Source organism: Hipposideros armiger, unplaced genomic scaffold, assembly GCF_001890085.2.
Source record: "Hipposideros armiger isolate ML-2016 unplaced genomic scaffold, ASM189008v1 scaffold_372, whole genome shotgun sequence".
Taxonomy (NCBI): domain Eukaryota; kingdom Metazoa; phylum Chordata; class Mammalia; order Chiroptera; family Hipposideridae; genus Hipposideros; species Hipposideros armiger.
The window spans coordinates 969,500-981,778 of NW_017731722.1; the positions used below are offsets into that span (position 1 = coordinate 969,500).

The 12,279-nt window shown below is 38.0% G+C and overlaps 1 protein-coding gene across 4 annotated transcripts in view; it reads right to left on the reverse strand.

The window, feature by feature from the left end:
• The window catches only part of MYO1B (myosin IB), a 172,493-nt gene that overhangs the window by 33,028 nt on the left and 127,186 nt on the right, over window positions 1-12,279 (reverse strand). For all 4 annotated transcript variants that reach the window (XM_019662350.1, XM_019662352.1, XM_019662351.1 and 1 more), the window contains exons 14-15: window positions 4,538-4,642; window positions 2,014-2,076 (exon numbers count right to left, since the gene is read on the reverse strand). In XM_019662350.1, coding sequence (XP_019517895.1) covers window positions 2,014-2,076; window positions 4,538-4,642 — 168 coding nt within the window. The remainder of the gene's footprint in view (window positions 1-2,013; window positions 2,077-4,537; window positions 4,643-12,279) is intronic.

Genomic DNA, 12,279 nt, shown 5'->3' on the forward strand with positions numbered 1-12,279 from the left:
TTCTGGATTTTACATTGGAGTTTTGAATTGCTTGAGTAGAATATTAGTGTTCACATTCCAACACTGTTCAGATTTTTCAAAACAAAGTTTACCTTTTAACTGAAAATAGTGATGCTTTAGAATAGTGTTTTTAATGTTCAATTTAATCAAAGATACAGCTTTCAAGGATTTCTTGAATACTGAGAAAAAATTTTAACTGAATAATTTCCAAAAAGACGTGTTAAAGATGAATAGAAAGTGATTTTGGGGACATTTAGAGGCTGTAACTGCATTCCTGAAACATAGCACTGATCTACCACTGACAGCTAAAGACTAGGATCATAAATTTGACTCATTGTTTCAAATTACTTTGTCACCAAGGCCAGGGTTGTCAATAACTCTAAATTGTAAGACACGAGTTTCCAAGTTTTTGCACACAAATCAGTTTTCCTGCAATCAATTCATGTATATGAAACTACAGAATATGACATAAAAACAAAAATCTTAGATTGAGAAAGCTAACTAAATATTATACATTTTCACACTTTAAGCCTTTTCACACACATACACATATATTTAGTTCCCCCTGATAAATCCCATGGCCCATGGCCACCTGCAGTCACATATGCAATATAGCCTCTACATTCGTTTTCTGAACCAGTGCTATGTCTACACCTGAACCACTCCTGGGGTTCTACTGAGGCTGTCCCTTTATCCTTCTTTATCTTAACTTGAACAGCATTTCTTTTGTGTTTATTAAAATTTTTTATAAAAATTTTTCCAGCTCTGCTGAGACATAACTGACATATAACATCAAGTTTAAGGTGTACCATTTACTGAATTGATAACACATATATTACAAAATAATTACCAACATGGCCATAGCAGTTAGCTAACATCTCTATCACTAATAAAACTACCATTTCTCTCTTGTGAGAACATTCAAGGTCTACTCTCTTAGCAACTTTCAAGTATATAATACAGTATTGTTAACTGTAGTCACCATGCTGTGCATTACATGACCAGAACTTGCCCTCTTATATAAAACTGGAAGTTTATAGCCTTTGACCCACATTCCCTATTTCCCCATCCTTCCCAGACCCTGACAATCACCATCCTACTGTTTCTATCAGTTTGGCTTTTTTTTTTAGATTCCACATATTAGTATATCATACAGTATTTGTCTTTTTCTGTCTGGCTTTGTCTCACTTAACATAATGCCCTCAGAGTCTATCCATGTTGTTGCAAATGGCAGGATTTCCTTCTTTCTCGCGGCTGAATAATATTCATATATTTATATCACATCTTCTTTAACCACTCATCCACAGATGAAGACTTAGGTTGTTTCCGTATCTTGGCTATTGTGCATAATGCTGCAATGAATATGGGAGTGCGGACATCTCTTCAGGATCTCAATTCCATTTCCTTTGGATAAATACCCAGAAGAGGAATTGCTGGATCTTATGATTGTTCTATTTTTAATTTTTTGAGGAACCTCCATAGTGTTTTCCATAGCCACTGCACGAATTTACATTCTCCGCAACAATGCATAAAGGTTCCCTTTTATCCATGTCCATTGATTGAACAGTATGTTACGAGGTTACTATAGTTTTAGAAATGAAATGGATATTTTGATTTGGCAAAAATCTGTATGGCTGCTCTGAGCCTCCTCTGATCAGTGTTCACATTCCCAGGAGCTGTGGACTGGACCTGGGCTCCCGACACACAGGGAAGTCTGGTGTGTCTAAGGGGATGGGCGTGTGAACACCATGAATGGGCTCTGTGGTATGGCAACAGGACGAGCACAGGGAATCCAGGCTAAGTATCCGAATGTCCAGCTGCCTATGTATGTGTTCAAGAACGATGTATGATCCCTTGGGACTATAATAAAGCCTCTAGGACTCTGCAGCTTCCTAAAGAAAAGTGCTGAAATAGCGAAAATACCAAAGCATAACATTGAAGGGAGTGAGATCATTCGCAAGTGGTGAATTATATTACTAAGAAATTCTTTAGGAAATTGTATCTAATACTCACATTTTCGATTAGGTCACAAATGATAGCGTTATTGAAGTAGTCGATGTGAGTCCATTCTATGTCCTGAAAAACAAAACAGAACAAAACCAAACTCCATGTGATGATGCTACAACGCTACCATCCATAAAACAGCCTTTGCCCACCTTACCGCACTTCGCTTGCTCTCTCAGTATTTCCTGTATAAAATCAGCGTTGCAAATGTCCTCTAACGGCTCCCAAAGCTTTCTTAGGGCAGCAGCCCACCACTGACATGATCTGATTGAAACCAATGCCCTTGACCTGTCCTGAGGCTGCCTCCCTTTCCACTCTCCCATCTGTGGTTATTTCCCATGCTCTTCATTGGCCCTGGGCCAAACATTTACTCAACAGACCGTTGGGTCAATATTACTCTGTGTATATGTACAATGTTTATAAGGAAATAAGTCAGAACTTGATCCTAAGAAGCTACGGCCTAGATTTTTCTGTTCTTAATTTGTAATCACAAGGAAAAAATTAATTTTAGAGTCAATCCCATGTTGTAGGGCAGCTATTTCATGTATAAAAACAGTTCACTACTTCATGTGTGAAAACAGTCCAATGCTAAGAGAAAATACTTTCAACATAAGGAAAGACACAAAAACCTATCCCATTCTGTATCTGCTTACACTCTGCCCATAAGTGTAAACATTTATTTTTCTTCTAAAGGGGAAAAAAATTAATTCATACAGCAAGCTAGATATCTTCCTATATACTCTTAAAAGTGTTGTAGACAATTGTACAAACTATTTTAAGTTACAGTTCAAAGTTTGGGCATTTTCTTTATGATGATAGGAAGACAATTAATCTGGCTTTTAGGATGTTTATGTTACCAAAAGGTGTCAGACAAGCATAAAAATTTCTAAAGTATAATGATCATTCTAAAAGAAAATGAGGGCCGGCCGAGTGGCACGATGGTTCTGGCTTGGGACGCCAAAGGGCCCCGGTTCAGACCCCACATATGAGGGCCAGTGACACTACCCTCCACAGCTAAGATGCTGAACAACAGCTCAACCTGGAGCTGGGCTGCCCTGAGTTGACGGCGATGGCATAGGCTGCAGCCCCTGTGGCAGTGGGTTGCCATGGGTTACCGTGTGTAGCCAGCAGCCAGTGTGAGCGGCCAGCAGCCGCAGTGAGCGGCCGTCCAGAAGCCGGCGACTGATCTGCCTCACCTGGGAAGAGCGCAATGATGGTGCCAACTTGGGCCAGTGAAACAACGTCCTCCACAACTAGACTGAAGAACAAAAGGACAGCAACTTGTCTGTTCCCCTTCCCCCAATTCCCCAGCGCTGTTCCCATCCCCCAATTCCCCAATAAAAATCTTTTAAAAAAGAAAAATGAAATATTTATGATTTAGCTTTCAAGTAATTGGGCTATTTTACTAAGTCACTGGGGATAACAATCACATTAGAAAAACCTATATCGACAAACCAAAAAAAAAAAAGAAAGAGGATTCAGTGTTCTTAACATGACACTAAAAATAAAGAAAAATATGTAATATCGCTACTAAAATATTAAGAAAAACAAAAATGAAAATAAAATTTCCCTTTTTGAAATAAATAATTTTATACTTAGAAAAACATCAGCTATTTAAAAAAATGAAAGGGTGACTACAAAGTGTGCATTTTAAAATTAAGGATGAAAGGGCTTTGTAAACATTACTTCTGATTATTTTTAAATTACAATAAGTGAGACAATCCATAGGTAGCACTAGTACAATACCCAGTATGTAGTAAGCATTCAACAAATGTTACCTATTTTTGTTATAAATTTTTAGGAAATCAATGCTTTCCAAGATTGAACAAAGTCTAAAAATATTTTCAAATTTATATACAGCATTATTCACTTTTTTGGTGTACAGTTCTCCAAGTTGTGGCAAATTGCAAACTACCACCACAATCAGCTCCCCAAATCCCCACGTGCTACCTACCCCCTACCCCCACCCCCGTGGTCACATTCTTTCATGACCCCTATCCCCTGGCAACCAGGGAGCTCTGTCTTTGTTGCTTTGCCTCTATTGGTTTACTTTTTGTAGAAAACAACATGTAAATGGAATCAGACAATAGGTAGCCTTTGGAGTCTGACTTCCTTCATTTAGCATAACACATTTGAGATTCGTTCATATAACTGTGTGTATCTTTTTATTCTACGTGGTATGCCCTTGTATGCATGTGCCACAGCTATCTGTCCATTCATCTGAGACTACTGTCTTAACACACGATTATTTCACATCATTGCACTAGAATCCAGTAAGACTTGAGTTGGTCAAGGTCAACTGATATTTATTGAGCACCTACTGTGTGCCATACATTGTTCTGGGCACTAGCAGTACAGCGGCAAAGAAATCCCAGTTAGCTTAGAGTCATACCACACAAATTCTTAAAAGATATAATATGGCTAAACTTAGATAAATCTAATTTTAGGGTCATGTTCATATAGCCTTCTGAATCCAGAATCTGTATTATGAGTTAAAAAAGGAACATTTTAAAAAACTATATTTCAATATTACCTCCCGTATATACTCCTCCTGCTCTTCTTTAAGGGTCAGTTCAATGAAGATTTGTTGCAGCTTTTCATTACAATAATTAATAATGAACTGCTCAAAGCTGTTGTCCTGTATGGAGAAAAATGAAGATAGCCTTGTAAACCATGTTATTAGCTCTCCCATAACAATGACACTCATATAATAATATCTCAGTCTACAAGAAATGTCACACACTCTTCTCAAATTCAACTGTGGCCCAGCACCAAGCTCCTGGGACAGAGGCTTGTACATTGCAGGCACTCAAGAAATGATTCATGACATAAGTGAATGAATGACGTGTACACAAGTTACGCAGTATTTGAAGGATGAAGAATTTTAGTTGACAGAGAAGCAACCCACACATAGTAAAACATAAAAATAAAAACACTTTCCCCTGAAGGCTCAGAAAAAAACAGAACAAAACAAAACAACAGTGAAATTTATAATCTCTGTCACCCAAGTTCTCAATCTTCCATTCTCAGATGCAACTTTGGAGCTCAAGAAAGTCTTCCTGACCTAACCACTTATTCCCAGACCCAGGGTCAGTTCTCTCATTCTAACTCTCACACACCAACACTTTAAAAAGAATCACACTAAATGTCTATATGTGTACACACGTTTAGTTTCATACTTATGTGTCTATCTAGACTGTACATTTCTAAGGCTAGGGTGGACTACCCATCTCTTACTCACCAATGGAAGCACATCATCTCACACTAAGTACTCAATATGTGTTTGATGAGTGAATGAATGAATGACATGCCTACAAAATGGAGACTCAATCTCTCTTCAGAAGTCTCACACGCTTATTACTCTTATGATTCTCATAGTTTCTCCTTCAGATTAGAGTTATCTCCTATGAACTCTGAAGAGCCGTGCCTAAAATCACTTCTGAACAATCCACAGGGCTTCAAGTACTGCTTACATACTGAGGGCACCAAACGCACATCTGTTGAATGAAGACACTGCACCAAGAACCACACCACCCAGGAAGAAGTAGATCTGCTAATAAAACTAGTTTTCACCTCTACCCCTCCTCTTTGCAGAGAGGGGGATGGTGGCACTGGGGAGCAAAAAACGGCATGGCCCCACCACTGATAAACCTGTCTCTTCTCCCACTGACGTGGCTAGTCCTGGACAAGTAATGAATGAGCTAGGAGGGTCCGCACGTAACAGTAGAATGAAGCCCGCCCCTCCCTGTGGATACACAGAACTATTGGCCTTCCAATCTCTCCATAAATGATGAAAGCAAAAAAGTCATAGAGTTTTTTGAAACTTCATCTTTCAAAATCAACTTGCGTCCTACCTAGGACATATTTTTAAATGATACTTACAAGGCAGGATCTGAACACATGCTTTCCCGGAAGTCAGCTAAGGAGGTCTAATCACCAGTGATGAATTGACTAATCAGAGGAAAGTTTCCCTCTAAACCATAAATGACATATATACACTATCACTGACTGATCTTTTAACAGTAAATGTAGTAAAGGATAAAGTCTTTTTTAATCCTGAAAGTTGTTACTAAAGGGAACATATTCATGTTCAATACTTGCAACAAAGGTAGTCTTAGACACAAAGAACATTCCTCAGCATTCATTTTCTCATAAACATTTTAAAAACCATGTGCTCCAATCCTTAGAGCTTAACAATTTTGATTATAAGCCTATCTGGTAGAGGTGCCTTATTATTATTATAATCAGCATAAGGCCATTTCATATATGAGAAAGTCTGGTTTTCTTGGTTTAGTAAAATATATCCTTATATAATGCTACTACCACAAATGAAAAACATAAATAAAACTAATATTTTAATGGTTTATCTGAGCAGATCTTTGTGTTTCTTTTAGAAAACAAATTCATGGAGCAAATCCTTTCTGTTAAATAAGTCTGTGTCCATGGAGGTATTTAAACAAAATTATGCTAAATCTTCAAATGACAACTAATAAGGAGAAGGAAGGAGAGAGCATCTTGTGTCCTTAGATACAGTATGCAGCTACAAACAGTTTCAAGTTCACTTCTAGAACAGGACTATGAAATACACACAAGCAGATTAGAAATCAGAGGCAAAGCTTCACAATTGCAACACAACTTAAGGAGCAAGTTAAGAGTGAAATTAAATTTCCCCTCAATTTTTAAAAATCCCTGTACAAATTCTGGAATTCATAGCCACACAGTTATAATCAATGGCCATTTACTGCAAAATTCACACAGCTGGAGAAGCGATTAACATAGGAGCATGCAACAGACCGTCACTGCAAACAGTTCATACTTACTGCACTCTGGTGCAAAGAGGGACAGATTACACAAAATGCAGTCAGTTCTTAATTTGCAATAAACGTCTAAAAGTAAACACTTATTGATAGTTATTCATTGGTACAAATGACAGATTTTCCCATTCAGGCTATATTTCTGATTGGCATAACACTTTATTTAGATCACGACACATGTCCAATCAATTCAAAGCACAGGACCACAATACCTACATATGTTATCTGAATGGTGGTTCTGTTAGGTGAGACCTCTTCAGGATAAAAACGGTTTGACTGAAATAATAATACACCACGTAACTCGTTTGAAGTCCTAAGGCTTCGGAATCTAAAGCTTCTAATTCCATTAATACCAGGAAAAGTAAAATGTGTATGACATATCCACCCCAAGATCCAGGGACAGAGGCAGCTGGCAGGTCACAGAAAGAGTGAAGAGATTCAGCAAGATTCAGAGGCCCTCCCCTTTCCCACCAGTGACCCACCCCTGTCACCCTCTTCAAACACAAACAAGGTGGTAAAGAGTGTTCTGGAGATGGCTGAAGAACAAAACCTTGGCACCCTGATTTTGTCTTGCTACTTAAAGAACAAAAACGAAAACAGAATAGCATAATCATCAAGGCAGAATCCAGCTCACTTCCCCACAGAAATAGCTCTGCATCTGTTGCAAACATACCTTACAGCCTCCAAAACATGTCATAAACCTCCAGAGCGATCATTATTGCTGAAATGAAGGCAATCACATTTCTGGTGATCTAAGTTTAAATTGTCGACATTGCCCAAATTTGGGGGAAAATAGGATTTCGTAAATCATTAAAAATAATTTGCAAAAATTTATGGTTTGCAGGAAGCTAAGGAACAGCCTGGTAACAGTTCCCCTAGCTGCAACTTGCACAGGTTTCATGCATTTCTCCATTTATACAGGCATTAAATATCACCAGGTTTTCCCTCTCCCCTTTATAAAATAGCTAAACTGGGTCTAGGAACAATCACATGAATATAAGGGCCCCAAAGCAACTTGATATTTGGACATGTTTTTGGTTTGTCAAGAACTAACTGTAGGGCCAGCCAAGTGGCGCGATGGTTAAGAACTGGCTTGGGATGCCAGAGGGCCCCGGTTCGGATCCCACATCTCATGAGGGCCAGTTACACTGCCCTCCAAAAAAAAAAAAGAACTAACTGTAAGGGTGGTCGGCAATCCCTTAGCCAGTAAGGCCCTCTCCCCCATATGTCAGCTTCATGAATCAGTCTCCAAATGAGGAAGTGGGCAGGAGCTTACTCCCATGAATGACTCACCTCCTCTTTCTCTAGTTTTCTACCCATGCTCCACGCATGGAATTTTTCTCCACTGTCTCACCCATATTTATCCCTAAAGACTGACAGATAAAACTAAAGCTTTGGGGAATATCTTTAAACAAGTGCATCCAGAATTTTCCATTACACAATCCCTTTGAATGAAGTTCAGAATGACTCCCACCCGCCCTGGACTGCTCTAGAAAACACAGGTAAACAGCAAGGTCTCTGGGGTTCTGTATTGTTTTACACTGTATAGATTGGATAGTAAGCACTTACTATATTTAGAATTACATAATATACCAAAATATCTAACTCTAGGGCTTCTTTCAAGAATTCTAGAGTTTGAGTCCACCCTTTCAACATCAAAAAAAAAAAGAAAAGAAAAAAAGAAACCCCAGAAAATCATACTCCCAGTAGAACTCATGACTAAGTTTATACTCCTAAGTATCCATCATCAACTTTCCACTTACAATGATTTTGAAAGATGGATCAAAAAGTACTGGCCTGTTACTACATTTGTATATTCTCAGTTATAGAGGAGGCTTATGCTATCTAGACAGATATTTAAATCTTGCACTCTGTAAAAACAATAAATATAGAAGTGAAGATGTAAAATAAAGGAGACAGCTTTATCACGTCCGTCACTGAGATGGTGGGATTGGAAGGATTTTGCAGGTGAATATTACAAGTAGGAAATATGAAGGCGGTTCAAACACAAAGATCATGAGTTACTCAAGCAAAAAGTGCTGTTGATTAGATATTTAATTGGTTTTTCTTACAGTTCAACACTTTCATCTGAGGTCAAATTTTGGATACATCAAGTTGGGCAGGGGTTCGAGATTTTACATACAATGAAATCTCTTGTGTAATTAATGTATGAAACAGTACATTTATATAAAAGTTATGGAACTTTTTGAGTGTAATATCACTGTTTCAGAGGAGTTGGACTATATTACTGCTTTAAAATGCGCTGTTGGTCCTAGCAAAGATTTACTTGGTGGAGAGCCTCGGGGCAGTCCCCAATAATAATAATAATACTGTTCCTATAAAAAAAATTATGTACTTAAGAATTCATTTTTAAAAATCACAATGTCAAGCAATGGGTCCAAAATCAAGAACTGCTTTTTCTAGAAAATGCTTTTAAAAACTCCCAAAATAAGAGGAAAATATTCAACAGTAAATATTGTCCCTTATAGACATTTACAAAATTGAATGGCTGCCTGAAGTTTTAGAAAACTTCCTTTTAAATATAGAACATTTTTCTTCCAGGTACATACTCAAATATGGTAAATTTTAAGAAAAACAGCATTATAGTGCTCTTCTTAAATGTTTTTAAATAGACTTTGATTTAAAATGTTAAGGCAAGAACGATGGAAACTGGAACAGAATGTGTTTCCTGTAACCAGATCCATTTTCTTTTTAAAACAGGTTAGAAAAAAAATCCTATAATTATGAGATGGACTTACCAGGCTACACTGACTTGCCCAACTCCTAGATTGTTTTACTTGAAACAGTCATTGCATCTAGCCTGTCATTCTTCCTATATATGGGCCACTGTCAATGAGGTTCACAAGAGCAAAACAAGTAAGGAATGCCTGGCTGAAAATAACTAGCACTTTGTATGACACTAGCTCAATCGTATGAAAAGCGAAATATTTATCCATTGCAGACCTGATTTGGTCTACAGGACACTCATTAACTACTTGCCCATTTTAATAGCTATCAGATAAGTGCTTAAAAAAGTTGAAGCCATTTAGATTGCTCGGCACTGTTTTGAATTTAATTTTATTATTTTAAAGAATGGCATTTGCTATTTTTTTTACCGATGCTATAAATATTTCTCAGCGGTCAAAGGCCATGTTTTCAGTTATAAGTATATCCAAACTTAATTGTGTAGAATTGGAGTGTTTAGAGTATAATTCTCTTCATTTGTAAAACTGGACTTGTGTTCTACAAGGATTTATAGCTCGGTTTTTCTCCTCTATGAATTTCCTTTCACTTCACCTTATGGTTGGTATCACTGTTCCACTGATCTGTTTTCCAAACAGACATCAGATCACATGCGGCCAGCAAGGCAGAGCTATTCATTCACCCAGCTGGCACTGGAACGTTTGCAGTCAAATCCATGTGTTATCATCCCATGGTTTAATGCATCAGTTTCCCTCTTCCGTTTAGACATGGACCAAAGTGAATGAAAGGTTTCCACCAACTCAGCTGAAAAATGTCTTCATGGGAACCGTCAGTGGGGTCATGAGGCAGAATTAGAAATGTTAAAAAGAATACAAAATTTCTAGAGCTTTACTGTCCAATTTTTAAAGTGATGCTCAGGATGTTCTAAATGGCAGAGCCTTTAATTCCTGCAGTCAATTTTCACTGAAGAACAAAGGCAGAATGTTCTCTATAGTCTATCAGTTTATTTTTACTTGGGTAGACAATATCATAGAAATGTTCATCTCTGCATTGCTGGGGATTCTGAATACTTCTTCCTAAGTCATACTCTGAGCCCCTGTACTTCAGCTTGTGGTATTTTAAGTCCTTAATTATCTGGCTTCCTAGTGTTCAACCCTTTGGGCTTCCTGAGGTTTATGGTGTTCTAATTTGGAGAAGCCAAGAAAATGCAGGATGACACCTGGGGGTATGTATGTGAATACATTAGAAGAAAAAAATCTTTCTGATTCTGTATCAAAGGGCACTTACAAGTGCCCCACCAAATGTCTATTCTGCCATCTCCCCAAATAAGTTTATTTATAAAATAAACGATAGATTTTAAAAAATCAAGGTGTTTGGAAGATGAATCTGAGAAGATTTTGACAGGAAAATGAAGAACGATTAATTATAATAAAAACAAATGTTAATTCTCTCAAGGAACTGGGGGTAGGGGGAATCAAAGCACTTACTGCATGGAGAAAACTAACTTCTAATGATTTTATGGTCATGATAATATTTGCTATAGACATATGACTGGTTGGATTTGGCCTTGCCTGAAAGTTCTGTTTAGAGAGTAAAAATGTGACCTGTTACACACATAAAGTTCATGTAAGATGAACTGTAGGTGAGACTGGATGTTTTATAGGGCATTTTGTGCAGAGGTCAAACAACAAGAACACACATATGTCTGGAACTTACAGTTCACTCTGGAGGTTCCTGTTTACAGGAGCAGTTGGCCTCCACCTTGATTGTGCACTGGAATCACCTGGGAGCTTTAAAATATTGCAGCTGGGACCCCACATCCAGAGATTGGGATTTATTGGTCTGCGGTACAGCCTGGGCATCTGAATTTTCAAAAGCTCCCCATGTGATTCCAATGCGCAGCTAAGTTAGAACACTACTGAATGGGGGTATTCCTCAGAAGAAAAGAAACGTAATGCATGCATTTTCATAAACTAAAGTTCATAGTTTTAACTGCACTGAGAAACGTGGTGATATAACTTACAGAATGAAAGCATACGAGTATGCAGAAAGACGGGCTTCAAGAGACACTTGAATTAACTGTAAGTGAAATATTCTTGGATTGCCAAAGGGTATTTTACCCAGTGCCAAGTTATAGGATATTTCCACCTAGAACACCCAAGTTCTGCTCTGATTAGGTCTGCAGCAAACACACTTTTAAAAAGTAATCTAGCTTCCTGAGACTTTCCTACCAGATAGGATGTGTCCTCAGCTGGCAACAGATCCTCAATCGTAGGGCCAGGACAGTGAGCTCCATGTGGACAAGGAACATCTCAGTCATTTTACCAGTGGAATCTGGCTCATATTAGGTGCTGAATAAATACACGAGAAATGGCTCCCTCACTTATTCATGGTCAGAATTACTCATGAGGTATAACCCAGTTCCTTGAGTGCCGTGAGGGCCTCTTTTCCCATAGCTAATTAGATCTGAGGCCACCCTGGAAGATGAAGTCCAGCCAGTGGCCCATCATAATCCTATTCCTCTATAAAAAAATGTTTCCATGCGTTGTGATATGACATTAAGCACCTGCCCATTGGATTAAGGATCAATAAATCTTTTTTTCTGTCAAAACAAAAACAAAATCCGTTTCTTTAATTTTAGAAATATCACTGAATATATCTTTTTCTTCTAACTTTCCAGTGAGATCTCTGCTGTTGCCCTATTCATGAAACCATCTAAATTTACACCAGCAATAGGCCAGGTAAAAAACTTTTTCCT